The following is a 27,704-nucleotide window of genomic DNA, read 5'->3' on the forward strand; positions in this document are numbered from 1 at the left end:
CCCTTCCCGGGTGGGGCGTGACCTGCAGGGTCCCGCCCCCGAGCCTAAGTGGTGCGTGGAGAGCTGATTCCTGTTCTGCCTACTCAGGTTCTTCCCAGCACGGGGAGGGGCCAGGGAGACCCCGCCCACAGGGCCTGAGCAGTGGGCGGGGCCTTGTCCGAGGCGGGGCTGAAGCGGCGCCGTCGGACCCAGGCTCCGCCCAGTGCTCCTGGCTAAAGGACGGAGAACGCCGCCCCGGAGCCTGTGGGTTCCCGCGCGTCCTGAGACTCTGAGGCCTCGCACGCTCGCGACCCCATAGCATGGCCGTCAAGAAGATCGCGATCTTCGGCGCCACCGGCAACACCGGGCAAACCACCCTGGCGCAGGCGGTGCAAGCAGGCATGAACCGGGGCGGGTTGGGGGCGTCCTGGACACGCGGGAAAGGGGAGGCCGGTGGGCTCAGCCGGGAGGCGGCTTGGGGCCAGGCTTGTCCCAGTCAGGTGTGGGGGGATTCCGGGCGCAGAGCAGGTGGCCACCGGGAGCCCCAATCTCCTGTGAGTCCGTGGCAAAAGAACTGCCCGTAGGCACCTGGGAGCCTCCAGGAGCCCAGTAAGTAAATCGAGGCTCTTGGAAACTGCGGTGCTGCGGATGCGGGTGCAGGTGCGGCGGGTGCGAGTTCTTTGCGCCCCAGCTTGCTGCCTAGCACTGCTTTCTCTAAGTCTAAATCCTTGAGGGCCTCCTGAGGGGTGGGAACTAGTAGCTATTACCCCACTTGACAGATGAGAAAACTGAGGCCCAGAAAGTGACTTCCCCAATTTCACACATCTGGTAAGTGGCAGAGCTGGGATTTGAATCCAGCTGGTGCTCTGAACCACGGAAGAGATCTACCAGCTCCCGGCCTGGGCACCAGAGCAAAACCTGGCACTCGGGAAAGCCAGCGCGGCTGACCAGGAGCAGGGTGAGCAGGAGAGAGGGTAGCTGTGCCCCACACCCTCTGCCGCCACTGTCCAGAGGTTACCCTGGCGGGGACCTGGGCACTCCAGATACGGGCCGCACCCCTGCTGGCCTTGTTGACTCTGTGTGATACAGGCTATCTGGGTGCCCCAAAAGGGTGGAGGCCACCGCGGAGCCACTCTCTCCCGTATCCCAACACAGCTTGCCTTTGGAGGGGCTACCCCTGAAATCTCCTCCTGAGGCCCCACCGTTCGCCCTTCCCCCACTAGCCAAGACCCTGGCTGCCTCTCCCCCAGAACGGGGGGAGCTGTGGACGTGCCTGGTCAGTATTTCTGGGGGAGGGTGAAGAAGGAAGAAGTAGGGAGAAGTTGAGAAATGCTGAGTCATGGTGAGGATCAAACTTTCCTTTTTAGCAGTTTTCCTGTAATCCCACATTTCTGACTTGCCCCTGCCCCCCTGCTGGTGAGGGCTGGGACTGCACCTGAGGGCTGGGAGCTGCAGCCTAGGGGAGGCTTCTTCACTGTGGCCCGGAGCGGTCCCCACCGCCCGAAAGAGGAGGAGCTTGGTTGAACGGAGCCTTCGTGCCCCTGGATGGATTTATAAGGACCAAGGGTCCTGACAGGCCTGGGCTCCGACAACCGGCTGCCCACATCCAAGGAGTTTCCCACCTGTGTGGCCAAGTGTCTGTGTCTCAGATACATGCAAGACAGGGATGAAATTACTAGCGCTTGCCCTGGGCTCCTGTGATGATTAAAGTAGATAATGGATGGGAGGTGCTGACCGCATGTAGTTGGTGCTCGGTAAACACTCCTTGCATTGAATTCTGTGGGCCCTGGATCAGATTCTACTTACTGGCCGTGTGATCCGGGCTCCGTTACCTAGCATCGCCTAGGTTCTCCCGTCCTCAGAATGGGCATGATAACACCCTGTAGAGTTGTTCCAGTAGGGTGCTTCCCAAACTGGGTTACAGGGCTAAGTCACAGTATCAGCCGGTATCACCTGTTAACTATTGGTTTTATGAAACATTTGTTTCAAGTCTGTATGTGTGGGTTTGTGTGCACTGGGCCAGGCTGTGAAATCTGTTTTGTATTGAGGGTTAAGAAAAACCTCAAAAGGGGCATGTCCACTATAACTTAACTGTAGCAGTCCCGGCCCTCCACTTGCAATCCAGCTCCCTACTAATGCACCTGGGAAGGCAGCAGAGGATGGCCCAAGTGCTTGAGTCTCTGCCATCCATGTAGAAGACCAGGATGGAGTTCCTGGCTTCTGCCCAGCACTGCCCTGGCTGCTGCAGCCATTTGGTGAGTGAACCAGCAGATGGAAGATCTCTCTTTCTCCCTCTCCCTCTACCTCTGTCATTCTGCCTTTCAAATACATAAATAAATAAATCTTTTAAGAATAAATAAACCTAAAAAAAAAAAAAACCAAACCTAGAAGTCATCGCCCCCACACACACCCTGTTTTGTTATCCATCCCCTCCCCCAGGCCTGGGCAGCCACTCATCTACTTCCTGTTTGTATGGCTTTGCCTGTTCTGGACAGGAATATGGAAGTAACCACGTGACTGGGTTCTTCAGTTCAGCAAAAGCCATGCTCTGGAGGTTCAGGCATGTGCTAACATGTATCAGTAAGCATGTGCTAACATGTATCAGTAAGCAGCTTTTTCTCAGTGCCAGCTACTACTGCATTGTCCATCTGTCGCACGCAGTCTGTGCCCATGCATCAGCTGATAGTACTTGGCAGTTACGAAGGGTGTGCGCGTTTTTGTGTGAAAATGGCTTCCTTCCTCTTGGGCCTTTGTGGAGGACTGTGATTGCTGGGTCACAGGGTGGCTGTGTTTAATCCGTGGAGCTGCCACAGGCTGTCTGCATTCAGCACTGCCCTGAGCCAGCCGTGAGGGTTCCAGCCTCCTCGCCGGGGCACTCCCACTCCCACTCCCACTGGGCTCTGTGCCGCTTTGCATTTCCCTGATGGCTGCTGGCCACTTGTGCAGCTCCTTGGGAGAGATGTCCGTTCAGATCTATGTGTGGAACAGAGGTTCCTGTCGTTGAACAAGAAAGGGTTCAGAGTGAGCCCGGGAGTCGTGGCGAGCGCATTAGCCCAGACCAGGCGGGCATCCGAGGGAGTGACCGGAGCAGTCTGTTCGCACCGGGGCTTACAAGGGAGTAGGGCCGGGTTCTTCCCTCCGCATTCTCCTCGCCCTCCTCCCTGTTCTCATGGACAAAAAGCTTGCAGGGTGTGCAGCTGGCAGGTTTCTCCCAGGGTCTCACTACTCAGTGCTGGGGAGGCACCGAGGCTGTCCTGAGAGCGAAGCCGTGGGGGTTTTCTCACCCGATGTCACGGGACAGAGCAGGATTCTTGGTGCTGAGCAGAGAGGATTCTCCTGGGGTTCTTTCCTTGGGGGTAAGGCAGGGACCACCTCTAAAGTTCTTGAGGTGTGGCAGGACTTTGTAGCGGAAAATTCCGGGCTGTTTCCAGGCCGCTAAGTCACTTCCCACAGGTGCTTTCTTTACCGTGGGCCCCTCCCACGCACATAGGCCCATCTCCCACTTCCTGCCTAACAGGTTGTCTTTTCTACATGCCAGACACGATGACTTACAGAGTTTCCCTCCCGTCCTGAACAGGTTCCTCAGGAGTGGGAGGTTTTTCATTGTGCTGATGTTCCTTGTGTCTCCTCTTACTGCTGCTGGTGCTTCGGGTGTCATGGCTCAGACACCACTGCCTATTCTGAAGTCACTAAGATTTAGGCTTATGTTTTCTTCTCTTTAAAAATGGAATCTCGCATTTAAATATGATTTTCCTTTTTTTAAAAAAGATTTATCTTATTTATTTGAAAAGCAGAAGAGATCTTCCATCTGCTGCTTCATTCCTCAACTGTCTGCAGCTCCATCCAGGTCTCTGGGGGGATGGCAGGGCCCAAGGAGTCGACCCATCATCCACTGCTTTCCCAGGTGCATTCCCAGAGAGCTGGATCAGAGGCGGAACAGCGAGGACTCAAACCAGCGCTGGGATGTGGGTATGGGATATGGGATGCTGGTGTTGCAAGTGGAGGCTTAACCCACTGCGCCACAACGCCAGGCCCTACTGTCACTTTACAAATAAAGACCCCGTGACCCAGAGAGCTTTAGTGACCTGCCCAGGGTCGGTGGGCGGGGCTGGGGCTCCACCCCAGGTTGTGTTGAGTGTTAAGTGAGCCGATGTGTGCACAGCACTCAGCAGCTGGCTCAAGTGAGCACTCTGTACAGATTACTTAGTGAGGTGCTGTTGCTTTTTTTTTTTTTTTTTTTTAATTTGAAAGGCAAAGTTACAGAGATGCAGAGGAAGAGAAAGAGAGGTGGCTGGCTCACTCCCCAGATGGCTGCGATGGCTGGGAGCTGGGCTGACACAATGCCAAGAACTACTTCCAGGTCTCCCAAGGACTTGGGCCATCTTCCACTGCTTTCCCAGGCCATAGCAGAGAGCTGGATCGGAAGTGGAGCAGCCGGGACTCAAACCGGTGCTCATATGGGATGCTGGCACTGTAGGCAGTGGCTTCACCCACTATGCCACAGTGCCAGCCCCAGTGAGGTGCTTTTATCTTATTTTTAAGATTTTATTTATGTATTTGAAAGAGTTACAGAGAGGCAGAGAGAGAGAGAGAGAGAGAGAGCTCTCCATCCGCTGGTTCACACCCTAGATGGCTGCAGCAGCCAGCGTTAGGCCAGGCTAAAGCCAGGAGCTTCATCTGGGTCTCCCACGTGGGTGGCAGAGGCTTTTCCCACGCCATTAGCAGGGAGCTGAATCAGAAGTGGAGCAGCAGGAACAGGAACCAGGACCCATAGGGCAGTGGCTTCACCCCTTATGCCACAACCCTGTCCCCAAGAGATTACGTATTGTCACTTCTCGTTATTATCAGTGTCACTGCCCCACAGCTGGAAATCTCCCTTCCTCTGTTTACGTTGAAGTAGCTGATGGCAGCCATCAGAGAACTGGAAGAATCCTGTTCTTGTTCCTCTTCCCTGACGCTTTCCTGAGCCCAGCTGTATCACAGCTGTCACAGCTGTATCATGCGCTCACACCTCCTGATAGGTAGGACTCTTCTTTTGGGGGCTCTGACCGTTGGCGATTAGCCTGGTGGGGGCCCTTAGGGGGTTGCTGTGTCCTTTCAAGGGAACCCACCACTCTGCAGGCACTGCCCCCCGCTGGCCATACCGGGTGCTGCAGCCCCGGCTGCGCCCTGGCCTGGCGGTCGGTCAGCCATTTCCCCAGGGAAGAGAGTGATCTTGAGCGATGTCTCAGTCAGGCTGGCTGCTGTCACTGAGCCGCCCCAGCAGCAGAGGCTGGGAAGTGCAAGGCCAAGGGGCTGCCAGACGTGGTCTCTTCCCAGGTTACAGGGGCAGCCTTGCGCTGTGTCCTCACGGGATCACGATAGCTTGCCTCCTGCTCTCTATTCTTACTCTCTCAAAAGTTGCTAATCCCATCACGGGCCCCACCCTTAGAACCTGTTGAAACCAGGCCCCTCCCTCCAGGTGGCGGCCCTGGGGGTGAGGGCTTCAGTGGGTGAATCTGGGAGGGGACAAAGGTCAGCTCTCTGCAGACCACCATTATTGGCTTTGTTTTGCAAATGTCACCATTGCAAAACAACCACACAGGAACACCCCTCCTCCCCTGTGTGGCTGTGTGTGTGTGTGTGTGTGTGTGTGTGTGGCTGGCTCTGTGTGTACATTTGAGGAGACAGAGGTACTCAAAGTGCCCTTGGGAGGGGACCTAGGGAGGTTACACTAAAATCTTTGGTGACCACTGAGGGAGGGAATCACCACCAGAGGGCTGGACCAGGACAGCATCTGAGACCAATCCCAGAGCTGGCCAATCTTTGGGCAACTCATATCCTCCTCTGCACCTGTTTCCTTGACCATGGGTGGGGTTGGGGGCACAGCCCATGGGCAGCAAACATTAACCCATTGGTTGCTGGAGGGAGGGGAAGGCAATTTGTGTGTCCACGTGCATTGTCCTATTTTAACATCTACTGTAATTTTACCAGCAAAAATGTTTGAAGTCCACTGACCCAGGACAGAGGACCCGGGGAACGCCTTTGGGGTTCACAGTGCCCTCGGGGAGCAGCCCCTGAAACCCATCCCACCATCCCACTGACCACCCTCTCCCACCCTCTCTGCCCACAGGTTACGAAGTCACTGTGCTGGTGCGCGACCCCTCCAGGCTGCCGAAGGAGGGGCCCAAGCCAGCCCATGTGGTGGTGGGTGACGTCCTGCAGGCAGCCGACGTGGACAAGACCGTGGCCGGCCAGGATGCTGTCATTGTGCTGCTGGGCACTGGCAATGACCTCAGTACTGAGCCTCCCCTCTGCCCACGGCCCCTCCCTACACCTCGACCTGCGGCACCACCCCCACCCCCGGCCCCCCCTCTGCCACCCCTGCCGCCACCTCCACCTCCGCCCACCGGTGACAGCCACTCTCTGTCCCCTCTAAGGTCCCACCACTGTGATGTCCGAGGGCACCCGGAACATTGTAGCAGCCATGAAGGCTCACGGCGTGGACAAGGTCGTGGCCTGCACATCGGGTGGGTGGTGGGGTCACGGTGTGGGGGCTGAACCACTGGGTGGGAACAGGATGGACAGCCCAGGGCCCTGGGACAAGTAGCACTGAAGCCATCAAGGTCACCATGTATTATCAAATCTTGCTGAGGACAAAGCAGTGACCAGTACAGCCCAGGACCCTGTAAGAGAGGGGTAACAGGGCCATGGTTACACTGACCTTCCAAATAATCAGGGCGGGGTGTGGGATGCAAGAAGCTGAGGAGGCCTGTGGGAGCCTGGCAGGGCAAGTGCCAGAGTCGTGGGTATGTGGCAGGTTGGCACTCAAGAGGTGCCAACTATGGGCAGGGGGACATTAAACAAGGAGCTCTCCTGAGCAACTCAAAAGGAAGGCTACAGGGTGCCCAACGGGTGCAGTTAATGCTAACAGCATTAAGTAAGCACCTGCTGTGTGCTGGGTGGTATCTGAGCACCCTGGGGATAAAGGCCACGTCAGCCTTACAAAACTCCTCTGAGTGCTTGCGCTCAACATGGCACACAGTAGGTGCTCAGGGAATACTGGCTGGGGTTGTCTCCCTGCTGTGGCTCAGTGCTGGCAGTGCACCTGGCTGTCCGTCTCCCCCAGGTTCACACCCTGCCTCTGTGTCTTGGAAGTGGGAAAGGGCAGGGGCACCGAGGCCCAGGGGCTGGACCTGGCCAGGGACAGGAAGGAAAGTTGTTTATGGTCCTTTGTTCCCCAAGCTTTGAAATGGAAAAGTAATAAGCTACAGTTTTAGAGTAGCTCTTCATTTTCCTTTTTCTACCCTTTTTTTTTGGGGGGGGTATCTTTTATTTATTTATTTATTTATTTGAAAGTCAGGGTTACACAGAGAGAAGAGAAGCAGAGGGAGAGAGAGGTCTTCCATCCGCTGGTTCACTCCCCAGATGGCCACAACGGCCAGAGCTGCACCAATCCGAAGATAAGAGTCAGGAGCTTCTTCTGGGTCTCCCACATGGGTGCAGGGGCCCAAGCACCTGGGCCATCTTCTACTACTTTCCCAGGCCATAGCAGAGAGCTGGATTGGAAGAGGAGCAGCCGGGACTAGAACCAGCACCTATATGGGATGCCGGTGCTTCAGACCAGGGCGTTAACCTGCTGTGCCACAGCGCCGGCCCCTCTATCCTGTCTTGAAGATCAATTTGAGTGTTTTAAATTAGGCTTTGCTTTCATGGAAGAAACTGGAAAATTGACTTAATTTCTCAAAATATTTTGCTTGGATTTTTGAAAAGTATTAGTGTGCCAGGATTTATTGCCTTTTCCCCCCTTTTACTTAAAAAAAAAAATCCTTGAGACAGAGCAGGTAAAGCTGCTACCTATGGCACTGGCATCCCATGTGGGCACCGGTTTTAGTCCCGGCTGCTCCTCTTCCGATCCAGCTCTCTGCTGTGGCCTAGGAAAGCAGTGGAAGATGGCCCAAGTCCTTGGGCCCCTACACCCACATGGGAGACCCTGAGGAAGCTCCTGGCTCCCAGTTCTAGCCGTTCTATCTATTTGGGGAGAGAACCAGTGGACAGGAGATCAATCTCTCTCTCTCTCTCTCTCTCTCTCTGTAACTCTTTCAAATAAATAAACCTTTTTTAAAAAAATCCTTTGAAAGGCAGAGAGACAGACAGAATGTGCAACCTGTGATTCACTCCCTAAATTCCTGCAACAGCAAAGGCTGGACCCCACCAAAGCCAGGAGCCTGGAATTCCATCCGGGCCTCTAAGTGGCTGGCAGGAATCCAAGGACTGCGGCCATCACCTGCTGGCTCTCAGAGTGCATTAGCAGGAAGCTGGGATCCGAAGCCAAGCCAGGACTTGAACCCAGGCACTCTGATATGGGATGCAGGCACCACAAGCAGTGATTTAACCCCTGCACCAAACGTCCGTGCCTCGTTTTAATTTTTAACTTTTATTTAGAAGTGATTTCAAAATTATGAAACATCTCAGACAGGAAAGTCGCAAGACCAGTACCGTGAGCACCGTGTTCCTGCCACACGCAAGAGTCCCCGTGTGAGCTCTGTTAACTCTATCAGAACCAGCCTGTCTGCGTGCACACACGTGGTGGCGCTGTTTTCCTAAACCACGTGAGATGGAGTTGCAGACCCAGGGACACCAGGGGCCACTCCTGAGGCAGAAAAGGGCATCTGTGCCTGGAACCACACGTGTCGTCACACCTGACACGCGGACACCAGTCCTGTTCTCCCCTCTCTTGAGTTGAATTTCCTTCCACGTTCAAGCTTCAAGGAAAGGAGTAGAAGGATCCTAAGGAGCTTGGAGTCTATCCATGAGGACTTGGGGAGGACCGGATACTAGAGGCCGCTCAGAGGATTAGAAAGAAACCCGGGCGGGCAGGTGTTGCCCAGCAGGGTAAGCCGCTGCTGTGACACCGGCATCAGCTTCAAGCCCCGGTTCGCTTTCCATCCAGCTTCCTGCTAATGCACCTGGGAAAGCAGTGGAAGACGGCCCAAGTGCTAGGGCCCCTGCTCCCACGTGGGAGACCCAGATAGAGTTCTGGGCTCCTGGTTTCGGCCTAGACCAGCCCTGGCCATTAGGGGAATGAACCAGCAAAAGCAAGGTCTCTGTCACTCTGCTTTTCAAATAAATAACTAAAAAACAGCAGCATCTGGGTGGGAGAGTGTTATGGTGCAGTGGGTTTTCAGCCACCACTCGGGACTCCTGCATCCTGTATCAAAGTGCCTGGGTTCGGATCCAGCTCCCTGCTAATGTGCCCAGAAGGCAGTGTATTATTACATGGGCCCCTCCACATTTGAGACCTGGATGGAGTTCTGGGCTCCTGCTTCTGCCTGGCCCGGCCCTGGCTCTGCCCTTGCAGGCATTTGGGGAGTGAACCAGTGGTTGCAAGATCACTCTGCCTTTCAAATAAATAAATAAATAAATCTTTAAAAACAATTGAGAAAAGAAGCTCAAGGTAAGACACAGACTAGAGTTAAGATTACAGAAGGGAGGCTGTGTGATGGGCCCAGGGCCCTTGCTGTGTAGCCTTGGGCCCCAGCTTCACACTCGGAGCCTCGGAGCCTCAGTTCTCCCTCTGCATGGTCCCTGTGAATCAGTGAGATCATCAGTCACACCAACTGGCAAGTTCGCTCACCCTGGGTGACTGGCCCGGGGTAGATGGGGCTCCCCGACATTTAGTCTAGCTCTGGGACAGGTGAGTGTGAGTGACAGCCTGTGTTACAGCTTGGTGTATGCTAAGCAGAGCCTGCTGTGTTCTGGGCCTTTCTGGGAATGGAGCCCTGAACACTATAGGCAAGGTCCCTGCCCTGCAGGGTTGACCTCCTGCTGAGGGGAGGGAGATAGGAAACAAACCCACAGGTGACTTGCTGGGGCCGCAGCAGGAGAAGGGGGTGGGGTGTGGGGCTGCCTGCTGGGGGAAGGGGTCATTTGCAATTTTAAATGAGAGGGGGAGCCTCCCTGAAAGGTGACCTTTGAGCAAAGTCTGCAAGGAGGGAGCCCTGTGGGCCTGAGGGAACTGCACTGCAGGCAGAGGGATCAGCAGTTGCTAAGGCAGTGGTGGGCGATGTCAGAGTGCAGACGGGCAGCCGTGACCCCCTTTGGCTGTGTGGGGGGCAGGGCATGGAGACCAGGGAGGGGGCAGCTGTGCTGGCCCAAGCAAGAAGTCCCAGCGGACAGGACCAGGCCGAGTGAGAAGAGCTCAGACTTGGGATGCCTGTGTTTTGCGGCCAGCTCCTCCGTGAGACAGACGGAGGAGGCCGAGACGGCTGTGGCCGGCTCCTCCGTGAAACAGATGGAGGAGGCCGAGACGGCTGTGGCCGGCTCCTCCGGGAGACAGACGGAGGAGGCCGAGACGGCTGCTGTGGTTTGCAACAGGAAAGCAGAAGTGAGCCCTTGCAGGGTTTTGTCCTGGTACCGAGAGAAGAGAGCCCAGGCTGACCCTGCCCTGTGTGCCCCCCCTCCACAGCCTTCCTGCTGTGGGACCCGGCCAAGGTGCCCCCAAGACTGCAGGACGTGACTGATGACCACATCCGGATGCACAAGGTGCTGCAGGAGTCTGGGCTGAAGTACGTGGCGGTGATGCCACCACACATCGGTGAGTGGGGTGGAGACCGGCGGCCCCGCCACCGCCAGCCTCTGCGAGGCCCTCCCCCACCCTGTCCTCCTTGCTCCATTGGGTCTCTGTCCTGACATTCTGGTGTCCCAGCACTGCCAACGTGTAACCCAGCAGCCATCATTGTTATCTGTCTGCTGATGTACTCCCCATAATAGCCAGGGCTGGGCCCGGCTGAAGCCAGGAGCTCAGAGCTCAATCCAGGTCTCCCACGAGGGTGGCAGGGACACAAGCACTTGAGCCGTCATCGGCTTCCCAGAGTGCACAGTAGCAGGAACCTGGATTGGAAGCGGAGGAGCCAGGACTCAGACCAGGTGATCCGACCCAGGACGCAGGCGTCCCAAGTGGCGACTTAACCTCTTTGCCAAACGCCTGACCCACTAGATTGTCTTCCGTGTTCTAGAGTCGGAAGCCACTCCATGCCACCTCTACTGCCATCTTTGAGCAGAAGGGAGTCACTAGGGCCGGCCCCTGTGCAAGGAGTCGGGACTTGAACTTCAGCACACACAGCAGCTGTTCCGTTCACCTTTAGTGTGTCTCCCTCACCACTTCGAGGCACAGCTTCCGTCTTCCTGGTCCCCAGAACAGGGTCTAGCATGCAGCAGGTGCTCGATAAATGCTTGTCGGTGAACCCGTACGGGGAACCCACCTGGGGGTGGTGCTGTAGGAGGAATCTCATTTCCCCTCCCGGGACTGGGCTGTATACTGAGAGACATAGGGGTTTCAGCCACAGGGAGGGAGTCATTCATTCAGGCCACATCTGTTGTGTTAGGGGTCGTGCGCCTGGTGGTCGGTCGTTATAAGCCAGGAGGGACAACAGAGCAGACTTGGAGACACGTAAGCTCTGTAGGGGATGGCCCCTTGCAGAGGGAACAAGTCCGAGTGATTTTTGGAGGCAGGGAGGACTGGAAGAGGAGCTCTCTGTCTGCTGGGACCACTGGCAGAAGGAGGCCCACACTGTAGGGGCTCAAATGGGGTCCGTTGCTAAGGCTCGGGGAAGGGGGCTTTCCGACAAGAGCCAGCAGCAAAGCTGTGTGATGGAGAAGCTGGAGGGAAATCCCAGCCCCATGGGGGCCTCGCTTCCCTCACTGTAAACAGGGGTGTGCAGTGACTCAAGATATCATGGCCGAAATTACTTAGGATTTCCCTTTGTTTGTTTGTTTGTTTCGCATGTCTGTGTGTGTAAATACTTTGAAACCTCCAGAAATGCTGAGGTTTGTCTGGCTTCAGTGGTTAGCATTTTACCCTATTCTCGCTCTCTCCATATATACACATAATTTTTATGGAAATCTGAGACTTAGGAAGAAACAGACAGAGAGCTCCTGTTTACTAGTGCCCAGATGCCTCCCACATCCAGGCCTGGAGCCAGGAGTCAGTGACCCAATCCAGGGCTCCCATGAAGGTGGCAGGCACCCAACCACATGAGCCATCACCACTCCTCCCAGGGGAACTGCATTGGTGGGGAGCTGGGGTCCAGAACTGGAGCTGGGGCTCGAACCCAGGCACTCAGATGTGGGCCTGAGGCTTCTTAACCAGCATCAGCCACGAGGCCAACTGCCTGCACGAACATACATATTTGGTTGGTTGGTTGGTTGGTTGGTTGGTTGTTTCTGGTATTTTCTTTTTTGCTTTATCGTTTAAGTTGCAGACATTGCCACACTTTACTCCTGACAGGCATCGCCCAAGAAGAAAGATGCTTACAAAAAACCATTACCACAGGGACCACTGTTGTGGCGCACCCAGTTAAGCCGCTACCTGCGACACCGGCACCCCATATCAGAGTGCCGGTTTGAGCCCTGGCTGCTCCTATTCAGATCCAGCACCTGCTTAGGTGCCTGGGAAGGCAGCGGAAGATGGCCCAAGTGCTTGGGCCTCTGTCACCCACATGGGAGACCCCGATGGAGTTCCTGGCTCCTGATTTCAGCCTGGCTCAGCCCTGGGCCTTTTGGGGGCTAAACCAATGGATGGAAGATCTGCCTCTCTCTCCTTCTCTCTTTCTCTCTGCCTTTCCAATGGATAAAATAAATCATTTAAAAAAATTACCTAGTTACAACTAAGGGAAGGCTATTGTGTCATTTAGTATCCAGAGTCTAATCAGATTTGCCCAACAAGTACCCTCCACCTACCTCTGCCCGCGGGCGGAGCCCACTCACGATGGCAGATCTCTCAGCCGCCAGGTCCCCTCCAGTGTGCAGTCCCCAAGCTGTGTCCTTCCGTGTCCCACCTTCTGGGCCTTTCCGGTGGTTTTCTCACAGCTTCAGCCTGAGCATGACGGGCAGAGCTGCCCAGAGTGGGCTCTGCACTCGAGCCCAGCCATCCCTGCAGGGCCGGCAGGAGGTTTGATCCCCAAGTGTCGTTGGTCACTGGCAGATACTGGTTTTAATTAGCACAGTCCTGAGCGGCCGTCTCTCAACAGCCACGTTGTGTCTGTCTGCTCTCCCCACGAAGGTGGAGCCAGCGGTCCTCCTGAGGCTGGGACACGCGGGCTGCTCAGGCTCTCCCACTGCCTGGACACGGCAGGCGCATCTGGGCTCTGCCGGGGAAGCGGCCCTCCGCCACCGAGGTCTGACTTTGTGTCTGACTCCGATTGTCCATTTCTACAGCAGGTTCACTGCGGGCTCCGGCCCGGCCTCCGCTCTAACATACCTTCCGTTTTCCTCTCTTACCACACTTCTTGTGTTCTCCAGTGGAACGGCAGCGTCCTGAGTGCCGGGCTACTTCTCTGCGGGGTGAACGAGGCTGTGGGTATGGATGAGCGCCTGCACACACACGGTCCACTCCTGATGGTCACACCCTCGGTTCTGGGCGCACAGTAGGGCTGCACCGCGTGTTAGAAGATGGGAGAGGACCTGTGTTTCACCCAGACCCTCTGCTTTTCCCTCCCAGGCAGTCAGCCGCTCACCGGGGCCTACTCGGTGACAACGGATGGACGGGGGACCTCCAGGGTCATCTCCAAACACGACCTGGGCCATTTCATGCTGCGCTGTCTGACCACGGACGAGTACGACGGGCACACTGCCTACCCCTCGCACCAGTACGACTAGCACTCCGGCCCATCAGGGAGGGCAGCGTTCCCGGAAAGGAGACACCAAGGAAGAGAGCAATAAATCCTGAGCCGAGAGCTCCCGATAAGTGTAAAGGACTCGACTCTGATTCTCCCAGGCTCTGCTTCTGCCCCGAGTACTTCCTTCTGTGTCTCTCTGCCTGTGAGATTTCCTGGGCGTTTCTTCATCTGCTCAGTAACAGTGAACCAAGTCCCTGTTCCGTGCACAGCCCCGTGCTGAGAGCCCAGTGGGGACAGCCCTAAGTCCTGCACTCGTGGATCTCACAGTCCAGGGGTGGGAGACGGCCCAGGCCCTGGTGGTGACAACCCGGAACAGTCAGCCCTGACGGACGACGCACAGAGGCCTGGGCACTCCACAAGGGGTGCCTGTGACCCAGCTTGAGCAGCAAAAAGGGCTTTGCAGGGAACTGGTTTAGTAAGAAGCAGCCCAGAGAAGCTTCTAGGGCCTGCCAGCATTCCCTGCAGAAAGCCCACGGCTCCTTGAAGGAAGTCAAGTCTGCCATAGGGCGACTGCTCTGAGGGGGGGACGGCACTCCCGAGAGCCTGCTCCCTGGGCAGAACCCCGCAGAGCTCTGTCTAAGGAGAGGACAGCGCGAGCGGCAGGCAGGTTCCTGTTTCATAAAGCTGCTCTTGGCTGCTGTGGGGAGGGGAGAGGGACCAAGGCAGGGGCCTGGGGGGTGGGGGGTGGGGGAGAGGCCCTGGGATGACAGCTCCAGAGCCTGCGGGGACAGTCCCGAGAGGGCGGGGCACCCCGAAGCAAAGCCAGGTTCTACTCTGGGTGTGGCTTCGCAGTGGAGTTTTGAGATGGAGGCCCTGGAGGAGGGGCAGGTTTGGGGTGGGGGAGGGGGAGGGTTGCCCCCTCCTAACCAGGTCCCTCTCTGGCATCCACTGTCCCTTTGTTCTTCAGGGACACCTCTCACTGGCCTGGGTCAGCCAATCTTTCCCTACTCCCCTTCCTATTATACCCCCACCACCAGGTAACCCCCATTGCAAACCACAGGATGGCTTGGCTGACAAGCTCAAACTGGCCAGAACCGGTCTGAGGGGGTTTCAATCTCCCTGCCCACAGGTGGATTGGACAAAACCGCTTCCCTCCTCCCACAGTGAACACCTGTGGGAGTGCGGCAGCACCAGTGTTTTACATCCATCCTATTTCCCTGCCACTGGCTACCTGCTGAGCAACCCAGCGTCCACACCAAGCAGTGGGTGACCACGATACCCGTGCTGCCTGTTGTTAGGGGACCCACAGCACACACAGTGACAGCCCAGGACCACAGTGGGGGAGACACAGGCAGAGGAGCCGGGGAGGGCTCCCCAGAGGGGACCTTTGAGCTGAGTTCCTCCAGTGAGAGGCACCTGGGAACCGAGGGCACATTTTCAGCGTGAGGAAACAAGTTTAAAGAGCCCGAGGCCTGGGCCAGTGCTGTGGCGTGGCAAGTTAAACCACCGCCTGCAGTGCCCCATCCCATATGGGTGCCAGTTCAAGTCCTGGCTGCTCCGCCTCTGATCAGCTCCCTGCTAATGCGCCTGGGAAAGCAGCAGGGGACAGCCCAGCACTTGGGCCCCTGCCACCCACACGGGACACCCAAGTGGAGTTCAAAGCTCCTGGCTTCGGCCTGCCCCAGCCCTCACCATTGTGACCAGCTGGGCAGTGAACCAGCAGATGGAAGGTCTGTTTTACTCTCCGCAACTCTGCCTTTCAAATAAATAAATCTTTAAAAGGCAAAAAAGCCGGAGACCTTTCACTCTCCATGTTGAGGGCTTGCTGTGCACCTGGCGCTGTTGTAGGCCCCTGGGGTGCAGCAGGGAAGGAAGACAAAATTCCTGCGAACGCGGAAACGAAGCCCGAGTGAAACCATTTCACAGAAACTAGCAGCGAACCCGGGCGAAGGACAGACCGGGAACGCTTCGGGGCTGACGAGTTTAGATTCTGCCTCTGGGACAGCGGGGAGCCGCGAGCAGCCCCTGAGAGAGGGAGAGACCACGAGAGGACGTGCCGCTGAGTCCTGGGGACCGAGAGGCCCCCGGGTGTGCGGGAGGGGCGGGACCGCGGTCACCCAGGCAACGCAGGCCGCGCCTAACTATTGGCTGGCCTTTAGCTGCGTCATCCCCCAGCGCCCAGCCGCGCCCGGGCTCGGAGCCTCGGGGGCGTGGCCTCCGCGAGTGACTCGGCCCCGCCCGCCCGGAAAGCGGAGCCGACAGCGGCGTAGCAGCCGGTCTTGCCGGGTGACCGGTCCGAGCTGGACAGGAAGGGACGGCAGAGAGCAGCGCTAACGGCCCGGGAGCGAGGGCCGGGGCTGAGCTGCAGGGAGCGGTTTCGGTGCGCCCGCCCCCCCCCCCACACGTGGCCCCGCCCCGTCCGAGTCGGAATCCTTTAAATGGTCCTGGGCGCTCCCGAGGGGCGGGCGGCGGGGGCAGCTCGGGAGTCCCGCGGCGGCTCCGCCCAGCCAATCGGCGTGCCGCGGCGGGCAGGCTCCAGCCAATCGCAGCTCGCGGCTCGACTCCGGGGCCGGGCTGGGCGGGCCCGAGGCCAGACGGAGAGGCCCCGGGGCAGCGAGCGCGACTCCTACCCGGCGCTGGTGGGGCGCGGCGCGGCGGGCGGAACGGAGCTGGTCGCTGCGAACTGGTAGCCGAGGTGAGCGGCGGCCGCCCGGCTCAGAACCACACCCGGGGCTGGGGGCGGTGGAGGCGGGGCCTGGGCAGTAGAGGAGGGCGCTGATGGAGGGCGACTGGTAGGGGCTGGGGGACCCTGGACGGGAGGCGAGATGCTTTAGGTAGGATTTTCAAGGGGCGAGAGTTTGAGCTGCGACTCGGGATGTTTGGAGAAGCGAGAGAACCAAGGCGAGGAACTTTTGGGGCAGGGAATCCGAGGACTAGGACAGTGTTGGACTCCCGGGTGGGTTGAATTCGGGGCTCTGTGGCTTCCTGGGAGAAGATGTGAGAGGTCTTCCAGGGCTGGGACACCGAGCAGTCGGAGAAGCAAGGGGACCGGCTAGAGCCGGGGGTTCTCGGAGACCCCGAGACGCAGAGGCGGGCAGAGGGCGCTGAGGAGAGAGCTCGGTCTTCGGGGCTTGAAGCGGGACGCGGAGTTTGGAAAGTGAGAGGACGGAGTTGGGGGTGTGCCTCAAAATTAGGGCGCGCCGTCTCCCGTACCGGCCGGGTCGGAGAGCGCTCGTCGTCTCTGACCTGGGTCCCTGCACCCCGGGATAGTGGGGGGGAGAACTGGGATCCGCGGAACCCGCAGAGTGGGTGGGGGAGGGGCGGGGCGCGGCAGGCGCCCGGCAGCTGGACGTCCGGGTTCCCATCCCCCACCCGGCCGGGCCCCTCTGCGCATGCCCTAAGGGAGGGCGGGGCCGTCCTCCGGTCGGCGAGCTGAGCCCTCTGGGGACTGTAGTGCCGCTACCTGGCGGCTGTTGGCCCGGGCTTCCCAGAAGCCCCCGGGCCAGAAAGGGGCGTTCCTGCGCGGCGATCTGAAGCCGTGGGAGGGGCGGGGCCTGTGGCGGCGCCACGGTCTGGTTGGCTGGGGCCCCCGGGGGCGGGGCTTGGCTAAGTTTCGTGGCGGCGAGTTTTCCTCGGGGCGCGCAGTGGGGGAAGGCCCGAGCGCGGGGAGCGGGGATGATTCGTTCCCCTCTCGTGAGCGCGTCCGTTCGTTAGGGAAGAGGGCATGGACAGAAATGCCCTGCCTGCGAGAGAAGAGTCAGGGCTCGGAGGGGCCCTAACGGAGCTCCAGGCAGCTCTGTGGGACACGCACTCAGCGGAGTAAGTGGCGCCTGAGCGCTTTGTGTGTGCTGGGCCTGGGCACGTGGGAGCTCCCAGACGAGGCGGTGAGAAGCAGTTTTACAGACGAGGAGACTGAGGCCAGCGTCACGCAGCTGAGCAGTGTCCAGGGCACAGGTCAGCCCGGGATTCCCCACTTGGATTCCCCACTTGCAGTCCAGGTCTCTGCGCCTGTCTGTGGGTGACTTGCCTGAAGAAGTGAGAGTTGTGGAAGAACGGTTTCTAGGGTTCGGAAGGACTTCAGTTAGGACCTTGTTCCACAGAGGGGGATGCAGGGTCACTGAGGGCAACAGGCGGGGGCGGGGGGGGGGATCCGAGCCCAGCTGTGCTGGCATCCTGATCACTTTCCTCCCCTCCTTAGCCTGTGGAGTTCAGGTTCTCTCGCTTCTACAGATGAGTAAACAGGTTCCGGTCATTAAAACATTCACCATCAGCTGCGTGAGCCTGCCAGAGAACGCGGGGTTGGAACCGGCCCTGGTGCGTCTGACCTGACCCTCTTCCCTCCCCAGGGCACCGTCATGGTGGGGGGCCTGAAGAGGAAACACTCCGATCTGGAGGAGGAGGAGGAGGAGCAGTGGGCCTGGAATCCAGCGGGCCTTCGGAGCTACCAGCAGGCCCTGCTCCGCATCTCTCTGGACAAAGTGCAGCGCAGCCTGGGCCCGCGCGCCCCCAGCCTCCGCAGGCATGTCCTCATCCACAACACCCTCCAGCAGCTGCAGGCCGCCATCCGCCGGGCCCCCGCGCCCACCCTGCCCCCCGAGCCCCTCTTCTTGGGCGAGGAGGATTTCTCCCTGTCGGCCACCATTGGCTCCATCCTCAGGGAGCTGGAGACCTCGATGGACGAGACCGAAGCCCCGCAGGGCCCCCCGGCTCCCCCGGGCCTGCAGAATCCAGTGCTGCCCCAGCCGGATCCGGTCTTCCTAGAGGCTCTGAGCTCCAGGTACCTGGGGGACGCGAGCCTGGACGACTTCTTTCTGGACATCGACACCTCTGCGGTGGAGAAGGAGCCAGCACTGGCCCCGCCGGAGCCCCCTCACAACCTCTTCTGTGCACCAGGCTCTTGGGAGTGGAATGAACTGGATCACATCATGGAGATCATTCTGGGGTCCTAAGACACTGACTGGGGGGCCTTCCTCTGGGCGGGCTGGATCCCCGGGTGCCACTCTGTGTGTTTTGCTGGGGCCTCAAAGCAGGGACTGTGGCCCCCTCGCCTCCCATGTCAGGGTTCCACAAACAGTCTTGCATGTGTGTGTGTCTGGTTAGCGCAGCCTTCTGTGAAGGTGCGTCTTCCTGAGTTAATTTATCTCTTCCAAATGCCTTAACCAGGACTGCCTCTGGGAGTCCGATTTCCCACTTACACATTTCTTCTGCCTCTCCCTCCACTTCCTGCTCCTCTTGTGACCCCTGGCGCCCTCAGGGCAGATGAAGCTGGGCCCATCAGAGGGGGCAGGGATGTGCTGCCAGGTTGCCATGGAAACCCAGTCTCTGCCTCTGGCACCTCAAGGGAGGGGGAGGAGCTGGTCTTCTCCCCCTGGGCTGAACCCCTCTTCCTTGGCAGGACCCCAGTCCCGGCAGCCTCTGATTCATAACCAGGCCGGACCACGTGCAATAGAGTGGAAACCAAACTGCTCCATGCCGCATTATTTAAAAGAAAGGCAGGGTTTGTGGTGGCTTTTTTTATTGTAATTTTTTAAAAATAAAAGTATTTTGGAAGGAAAGGGATTGTTTTCTTTCTGAATGTTACTGGGACAGCGAAAGGGACCTGTACATGCCCTAGACATCTGCATCCGACCCGTACCAGAGCTGGGACAGCAATGTCACTGGAGGAGAGGGTCTTCATAGAGCTGATGGGAAATGCACGCCTTTTAAAAACTAGTACACTGGGGGCGGCGCTGTGCTGTAGTAGGTTAAGCTTCTGTCTCGGGTGCCAGCATCCCATATGGGCGCCAGTTCAAGACGCTACTGTTCAACTTCTGATCTGACTCCCTGCTAATGGTCTGGGAAAGCAGTAGAAGATGGCCTGCACCCACGTGGGAGAACTGGAAGAAGCTCCTCGCTTCGGATCGGCGCAGCTCCAGCCATTGCAGCCATCTGGGGAGTGACCCAGCGGATGGAAGACATCTTTATGCAGTCTGATCTGCTGCTTCACTCCTCTGATGGTTGCATGGCTAGAGCTGCACTGATCCAAAGCCAGGAGCTTCTTCCGGGTTTCCCACACAGAACTTGGGCCATCTACTGTCTTCCCAGGACACAGCAGAGATCTTGGATTGGAAGTGAAGCAGCTGAGACTCGAACCAGCGCTTATATGGGATGCCAGCACTGCAGGCAGCAGTTTTACCCACTTCCACAGTGCCGGTCCCAAATAATTTTCTGAAAATATATGTATACTGTTTCAGAGCGCCGCCACCCCCAGCTCACTCCCCAGGTGCCCAGGATAGTGAGCCACTTACAATTGGCAAGGAAAGGAGCCAGAGGGGCTGGGGCGGTGGCATAGCCACCTGCAGTGCCCACATGGGCCTGGCTGCTCTGCTTCCGATCCAGCTCTCTGCTACGGCCTGGGAAAGCAGTAGAAGATGACCTAGATCCTTGGGCCCCTGCACCCACGTGGGAGACCCAGAAGAAGCTCCAGGCTCCTGGCTTTTAATCAGCGCAGTTCTGACTATTCTGGCCATCTGGGGAGTGAGCCAGTGGATGGAAGACCCTCCCTCTCTTGCCCTCTCCCTCTCCTCTGTGTAACTCTGCCTTTCAAATAAATAAATAAATCTTAAAAAGGGAGTGGGGAGCCAGGGACTCAGTGCTGGTCTCCCGTGTGGATAAAAGGAACTCAGCTACTGAAGTTACCACCTGCTGCCTCCCAGGTGTCTACCTCAGCTGGAAGCGGAGATCAGGAGCCGGAGCCCAGACTTGAACCCAGGCACTCCAGCATGGGATGCGGGCATGTTAAGGGCTAGCCCAAACATCCACTCCTGCAAAAACCTTAAAAAAAAAAATTATGTATTTGAAAGGCAGAGCTAGGGAGAGAGAGAGAGGTCTTCCATCCAAAGCTGCACTCCCGGGATGGCCACAACAGCCAGGGCTGAGTCAAGCAGAAGCCAGGAGTCAAGAGTTTCATCCGGGTCTCCCATGTGGGTGGCAGGGACTCAAACACGAGTCATCTTCCTCTGTGTTTCCCAGGCCATTAGCAGGGAGCCGGGTCAGAAGTGGAGCAGCCGAGCCATGAACCAGCGCCCACATGGCATGCTGGTATTGCAGGTGGCTGCTTAGCCTGCTGTGCCATGACACCGGCCCTGTGTTTCTGTGTTAAATCCCAGTTTTTCTTAAACTTTTGAAGTCCCCTGTTGAAAGCACTGTTGTAACCACATTATTTGAATTAAGTCCTTTATTCCCCAGTTACATAGAAGTGGGCATTCAGTGTCACACATTATACCCAGGAGCCTGGAATCAGAGAGGCTGAGTCACTCATCCAGCGTCACACAGCTGGGAAAAGCAAGGAGAGGGAGTAGCAGCTCCAGAGCCTTGGTCTTCATACTGTGTCTGTGCTCTCTGGAGACTGGGATGCCCCAGCCCCGTGGGAGAGAACCCGAGACATATGGAGCCTGTGTCCCAGGTACAGCTCTCTGGTACCTGCTGTGCGGTCCTTGGGGCAGGTGGTGTGGCACGGTGGGTTATGCCCCTGGCTGGAACCCCGCATCTTCCATCAGAGTGGCGTGGGTTTTTTTTTACAGGCAGAATGGACAGTGAGAGAGAGAGAGACAGAGAGAAAGGTCTTTGCCGTTGGTTCACCCTCCAATGGCCTCCGCGGCCGGCGCACCGCGCTGATCCGATGGCAGGAGCCATGTACCTCTCCTGGTCTCCCATGGGGTGCAGGGCCCAAGCACCTGGGCCATCCTCCACTGCACTCCCGGGCCACAGCAGAGAGCTGGCCTGGAAGAGGGGCAACCAGGACAGAATCCGGCGCCCCGACCGGGACTAGAACCCGGTGTGCCGGCGCCGCAAGGTGGAGGATTAGCCTAGTGAGCCGCGGCGCCAGCCAGAGTGGCGTTTTCAATCCTGGTTTCTGACCCAGCTTCCTGCAAAGGCCCCCAGGAAGCAGAGGCTGATGGACCAAGTATTTGGGTCCCTGCCAAATACTTGGGTGACCCAGATGGAGTCTCTGGCTACAGCCTGGCCCAATCCCGGTTGTTGTGGCCATTTGGGGCGTGAACTGGGGGTTAGAAATGTTTCTCTCTCTCTGTCACTATGCCTCTCAGATAAGTCAATATCTTTCTTTATAAAAAGCAGATCTTTTTAGGGGAGTGGGCTAGAGTGTCGAGGCTAATGCTTTGTTTGGGCGGTGCCAGCCCAGGCTGGTGAGTGAGGGGCAGAGAAGGGAGGCAGGGAGAGGCAATGCGGACAGAGCAGGTGAGCTTCCCTGGCCTCGGAGTTTTCTGGAAGGGAGGCAAAGAGGACTCACATGTGGGGAGAGTCCACAGGCAGAGAAGGGACGGGATATTTGTTGGTTTCCAGCTCAAAGCCAGATTTCTCGCCCCGAAGCAGAATTGTATTTGAAGTCAGAAAGTGGACCGGTGACCCACACAGGTAGGTGCCAATCCAGAGAGGGGAAGGAGATGGCCACAGAGGTTTCAAGAAAGCACACCAGGTGCCAACTGAATCACAGCTTCCTCTTCCCCAAAACCTCCAGGCGCAGGTGTGGGGTCCTGGGTTGATCACCACCCTCGGGGCAGCCGTCCCTTGTCAGAGAGCAGGTTGGAGCCCCGGCTGCTCTGCTCTGCTTCCGACCCAGCTCCCTGCTAATGCGACTGGGAAAGCTGTGGAAGACGCCCGAGTGCTTGGGTCCCCGCGACCTATGGGGGAGACCCGGATGGAGCTCCTGGCTCCTGCCTGGCCCTGCCCTGGCTGCTGCGGCCATTTGGGGAGTGAACCAGTGGATGGAAGACCTCTCTTATATCAAGTAACTCTTTTACAAAACAAAACAAACAACCTTCATGGTCACTTCTTGACACACTCAGAATAAAACCCCAACCCCACCAAGGCCTGTAAGGGCTGACTTCCACTCACTCCTAACACCTTGCCCGGTTTCATCTTCTACTCTCTTTTACTCAACTCCAGTCGTGTGGGTCTCCTTTGACCCCAAGACCACCCCCACCCTAGGGCCTCTGCACTAATCCAAACACCTGCTCTGAGCGTCTTCCCTGCCCTCTCTAGCACAAGATGGCCAGGTGTTCCGCCACCCCAACACAGCATACGCAGTTCTGAGCCATCTGCTACCCCTGATGGTTAGCCCTCTCCTCTACTGAACTCTGGGGAGAGGCTGTGTCAGTCTTTGCCTAGCTGTGTCCCTCCCAGGGCCTAGATCTATGCTGGGCATAGGTGGGCACTCAAACATTACTGGTGGGGCTGGCGCTGTGGCACAGCAGGTTAAGCCACCACTTGCAGTGCCGGCCTCCCATATGGACGCTAGTTCAAGTCCTGGCTGCTCCACTTCTGATCCAGCCCTCTGCTAATGCACCTGGGAAGGCATCAAAGGATGGTCCAAGTGCTTGGGCCTCTGCACCTGCCTGGGAGACCCAAGAGAATCTCCTGGCTCCTGGCTCCTGGCTTCAGCTTGGGTCAGCCCTGGTTGAGGTGGTCATTTGGGGAGTGAATCAGTGGATGGAAGATCGATCCCTCTCTCTCTCCCTCTCCCTCTTTTCTGTAACTCTGCCTTACAAAAAAAAAAAAAAGTTGCAATAATGACTCCAATTTACTCTTGGTTATGGGGCTGATACTCTCCCAGTAGGCACATGCACAAAATAAACAATTTCTTTTCTCACAAAGTATGATATTGAGGAAGACTGAAACAAACAACAAAAAGTAGGTAAAAATGCACCCTCTGCAGGTACAGGTGGTGATAGATGCCGGGCAAACAAAGCAAGCAGGAAAGTGAGGGGTGTCACTGCTTAGACTGCAGGGCCAGTCTCCTGGACAGGGTGAGGTTTGGATGCAGACCTGGAGGAGGTGAGGAGAGCCTGATGGAACAATCCAGCCAGGGAAACAGCCAGTGCAAAGGTGCAAAGGCCCTGGGGTCAAGGGCCTCAGCGTTCTGCCGATGGCTGCAGCAGGTGAGCGAGGGATGGGAAACGCAGGCAAGGTGGGGAAATAGGTCGCCAGGCCGCCGGCAGATGGTGTACCAGCCTGGGGCGGTGCTGCCGCGAGGCCAGTGACTGTGCCTGGAGTGTCCTGCACGCCGCGGGAGGGCGTTCAGCAGAGCGGGGAGTGACTGGACTCGCCTTTCTGCTCCTCTTCCCAGCTGTCTTTGGCCCTCCCCCCCATCCAGAAGAACCAAGTGAAGGGGACTCCTGGGCGAGCTAGGACCACAGGGAGGCGGGCACTCTCCAGAGGAACAAACTGGAGCTCCGAGAGGCCAGACTCCTTCCCCAGCGTCGCACCGGCGATAGAACCGGACACAGAGGTGGAAAGGCTGGCCCTGCCGCGGGACCGAGTGCCTGGGGGCAGAGTCCACGCCCGCAGCCCGAGGGGGGAGGGGCAGCAGGCCGGGGGCGTGGCCGGCAGGCCGGGCCCCGCCCACCCTCCGCCCGGGCCCCGCCCAGCGCCCGCCCGCGGGCTGCCCCGGCCGCTCGGAGCCTGCCGGGCGCCTGCTGCCTCCCCGGGGGCCGGGCGGGGCGGCGCTCCCCGCCCCCCGCTCCTCCCGGGCCGGCGGGGCCTGGCAGCTTCGATTCAGGTTTCGTTTCCGAAGCCCGGCCTCCGTCCTCCTCCCTTCCCCCAGCCTCCGCCTCGCCGGCTGCTGCCGGACCCCCAGCGCTCCCCGGGCCTCTCTCTCTTTTCCCGGCCCGTTTCGTTTTCTTCAGGGCACTGAACACAAGCACAGAACTTTTGCCTCAGGGGTCCGGCGGCTCCCGGAGCCTCTCCGTCCGCCGTGCGGGGACTACGCGGCCCAGCGCGAGGGGCCGGCGGCTTCCCCGGCGGGCAGCGGGCACCCCCGGGCCCGGACCCCGCTCCGCCCGCCCTGCCGCTCGCCCCGCGCCTTTTCCTCCCTCCGCTGCCCCGCGGCCGCACTTCACAACTCCGGGGTCCTGAGGACTTCACCGCTGGTCTCCTCCCAAAAGGGATTTTTTTATGAGGATTTCAGTGCCGGGACCGTGTGCGCACCCAGTACAGGGGTGTTTCCTGCTCCGTGTGTGCGTTTGTCTGCCTGCGTCTTTGCTCACCGCACTTCCTCCCCCGATCTCTGAGAGAAGTCTGTCCAGGGTGAGGTCTGTCCAGCCAGGTAGCCCCGTGTCGCAGGACAGGGCCCAGTAAATGCCCGTCAGTCAAACGTTCCTGGGGGCTCTTGGGCTGGTGACCTGGAGGGGGGCCTTGGGAGACTCCTTGGGCCATAAAAATGGGTTATGTGGATTTTCCTCGCAGGGGTCTGGGCCTAATTAGCATTTTGCCTTCTTTTTCTTATGAAAAAAATTCAAGCAAGGGCCAGTCCCGTAAAGGAGAGCCTGCGTTCAGGTCCCCTGTTCATCTGACTGCAGACCCCGGACAGCAGCAATGATGGCCCCAGCGTTTAGGGTGCTACCGTCCTGCACCCAACCCCATCCATTGTGGGTATTTGGGGAGTCAAGAGCAGATCGGAGTTCTCTCTCTCTCTCTCTCTCGCTCTCTCTCTCTCTCCTGTCTCTCTGCTGTCTCTCAAAAAAATTTAATATTCAAGGACATAGAAAAGATGGGGGCAAATGTATTCTGAGCACCCAAATAGCTTCCAACTAAAATTAAAATATATGCAAGAGGAGATGACGGAGACAGGCAGATGGCCGAAGCTGGGAGCCGGGAACTCAGTCCTGATCTCCCATGTGGGCAGCAGAGATCCAACCTCTTGAGGGAAGCTGGAGGCAGGCGCTGGAGCCAGGAATCAAACACAGGCACTCCCAGCATGAGACACAGGCATCTCAGTGGCATCTTTTGTTGTTGTTGTTGTTCAGTATTTATTTACATGAAAGGTAGAGTTACAGAGAGAGGGAGAAAGAGACCTCTGGTTCACTCCCCAAATGACCACCACAGCTGGGACTGGACGAGGCCAGAGCCAGGAGCCTGGAACTCCATCTGGGTCTCCCACATGGGTGCAGGGGCCCAAGCACTTGGGCCATCTTCTGCTGCCTTTCAGGGTACACTAGCAGAGAGTGGAGCAGCCATGTCTCAATCGGTGCTCCTATGGGATGCTGGCTTCCCACCTGCTGTGCCACAACACCAGTCCCAGGGATATAAATAATGATTTTAAAAATTACATAATATCATCTAACATCCAGTCCATATTCAAATTTCTCCAATGACCCAAGAATATATTTTTAATATTTATTTACTTACTTGCAAGACAGAGTTACAGAGAGAAGAGACAGAGAGAGATCTTCTAACCACTGGTTCACTCCCTAGATGGCTGCTACCACCAGGGCTGGGCCAGGCTGAAGCCAGGAGCTTCACACGGTTTTCTCAGTTGGGTGCAGGGGCCCAAGCACTTGGACCATCCTCTGCTGCTTTCCCAGGTGCATTAGCAGGTAGCTGGATTGGAAGTGGAACAGCCAGGGCTTGAACCAGTGCCCATATGGGATGCTGGAGTCACAGGCAGTGGCTGAACCCGCTAAGCCACAACAGCAGCCCCCCAAGACTATCTTTTATAGTTACTTTCATTTCCTAAGAAATTACGATCCACTGACTTGTTCATATGCTAATTTGGTTGTAATCAAGAAACTACACAGTATCTTTGATTCTGGGCTATCCCCCAGTGCCTCTGTGTGTGTGTGTTTGATGTTAAATTTCTGGCAGAATAGCCTTGCTCTGCTATACAGTGTCCCACATTCTGGATTTGTCTGTTTAATTTGTTTGTATTTTTGGCAAACTGAAGCTTGGGTCTAGAGACTGATGAGACGCAATTTATGTGAGGTAACAGGGAGAGTCCACAGAGCTGTGTATAGCAGGTGGCACCCGTGTCAGGAGTCCCCTCCACGGATGGTGAAGTTTCATCACATGTTAAGGTGATGAGCAGACCACACACAGAGTTTTAAAAAGATGTATTTATTTATTTTGAAAGGCACAGCAATAGAGAGACAGGAAAGCGTGAGACAGATCTTCCACCCACAGGTTTACTTTCCAAATGGCTAAAGTGGCCTGGCACTGCCCAGGCCAAAGCTAGAAGCCTAGAACTCCATCTGGGCCTCCCCTGTGACTTGCAGGAGCCCAAGTACTTGCGCCATCACCTGCTGCCTTCCCAGGTACATTAGCAGGGAGCTGAATACAAAGTGGAGCAGCCAGGACTCGAACTGGCGCCCATATGGGATGTCAGCACGGCAACACCAGTCCCGGATGAACAGATTTTTCCCCCTTTTCATTAAGGTTGATGCTTTGGGCCTGCCAAGATCGTGTTCTGCACCCAAAGTTTGAGCATCCATTGCTAAGATCTGCCTAACCCCCACACTGTAGTTTGCAGTTTTGAGGGTGCACTTTGGCTGTGAGCTTTATTCGCACCAGCTAACACTTCTTCCCAAAGCTCTGGAGTTAGCAGACGAGCTCCCTGGACAAGGTAAGTGCCATTGCCAGCTTATCACACAAGCACGCACTTCCTGTCTACCTCCGACCCCATTCCCTGTGTCTCCCGGCTTTGAACTAAGGGCTGATCTAACTGCAGTGGTCATCGCTACCAACAAGAGGACATGTTGCACACCAGCCTGAGTATTTCCCACAAATTGCTCTCTTTCATGTTCAAACGATTCTTGGGCCTAGATGCTGTGTTCCTGATTTTATTTTATTTTATTTTGACAGGCAGAGTTAGACAGTAAGAGAGAGACAGAGAGAAAGGTCTTCCTTCCATTGGTTCACCCCCCAAATGGCCGCTATGACCGGTGCCTGTGCCAATCCAAAGCCAGGAGCCAGGTGCTTCCTCCTGGTCTCCCATGCGGGTGCAGGGCCCAAGCACTTGGGCCATCCTCCACTGCACTCCCTGGCCACAGCAGAGAACTGGACTGGAAGAGGAGCAACTGGGACAGAATCTGGCACCCCAACCGGGACTAGAACCCGGTGTGGATTAACCAAGTGAGCCATGGCGCCGGCCAGTGTCCCTAATTTTAAAGAATAAGAAACTGAGACCCCAAGGGATTAAAATCCTTGTCCAAGGTCAGATCTACTGAGGGAATGGAGCCCCATCTCACTCCCACCTCTGACCACAACTAAGGCCAGCTGTCCAGCATTGGCTGAGCCCAGTATAATGCTCATCTAATGACCATCTTATAGTTTCCTAACTCCCAAGAGGTGGGC

General features: G+C 57.3%; 2 protein-coding genes across 5 annotated transcripts; both read left to right on the forward strand.

The window, feature by feature from the left end:
- Positions 1–243: 243 nt before the first annotated feature.
- Positions 244–13,705, forward strand: BLVRB (biliverdin reductase B). The gene is made up of 5 exons (XM_008251509.5): positions 244–378; positions 6,092–6,256; positions 6,399–6,488; positions 10,427–10,555; positions 13,460–13,705. The coding sequence occupies exons 1-5, from the start codon at positions 300–302 to the stop codon at positions 13,615–13,617; spliced, it is 621 nt and encodes a 206-aa protein (XP_008249731.1). The 5' UTR covers positions 244–299; the 3' UTR covers positions 13,618–13,705.
- Positions 13,706–16,169: 2,464 nt separating this feature from the next.
- Positions 16,170–19,132, forward strand: SERTAD3 (SERTA domain containing 3). 4 transcript variants are annotated; one of them, XM_070062821.2, is made up of 2 exons: positions 16,170–16,272; positions 17,776–19,132. In XM_070062821.2, exon 2 carries the CDS (start codon positions 17,933–17,935, stop codon positions 18,524–18,526), a length of 594 nt encoding a protein of 197 aa, XP_069918922.1. In that variant the 5' UTR covers positions 16,170–16,272; positions 17,776–17,932; the 3' UTR covers positions 18,527–19,132. The 4 variants fall into 4 exon arrangements, with proteins under 4 accessions (XP_069918922.1, XP_008249732.1, XP_008249734.1 ...); XM_008251510.5 differs by having other exon boundaries at positions 17,924–19,132; XM_008251512.5 differs by lacking the exon at positions 16,170–16,272 and adding an exon at positions 17,160–17,396 and having other exon boundaries at positions 17,924–19,132.
- Positions 19,133–27,704: the final 8,572 nt, after the last annotated feature.

This window comes from Oryctolagus cuniculus, chromosome 18 (genome assembly GCF_051225735.1).
Source record: "Oryctolagus cuniculus isolate XC-2025 breed Fujian yellow rabbit chromosome 18, ASM5122573v1, whole genome shotgun sequence".
Lineage (NCBI taxonomy): Eukaryota > Metazoa > Chordata > Mammalia > Lagomorpha > Leporidae > Oryctolagus > Oryctolagus cuniculus.

What these genes read in the sequence shown, in the direction of transcription:
- SERTAD3 (XM_070062821.2), top strand. Translation starts at nt 17,933, where the DNA reads ATGGTGGGGGGCCTGAAGAGGAAACACTCCGATCTGGAGGAGGAGGAG.
- BLVRB (XM_008251509.5), top strand. Translation starts at nt 300, where the DNA reads ATGGCCGTCAAGAAGATCGCGATCTTCGGCGCCACCGGCAACACCGGG. An exon ending in GGCGCAGGCGGTGCAAGCAG is followed by an intron (nt 379 to 6,091) that starts GCATGAACCGGG and finishes CTCTGCCCACAG; the next exon opens with GTTACGAAGTCACTGTGCTG. An exon ending in GGTGATGCCACCACACATCG is followed by an intron (nt 10,556 to 13,459) that starts GTGAGTGGGGTG and finishes TTTCCCTCCCAG; the next exon opens with GCAGTCAGCCGCTCACCGGG.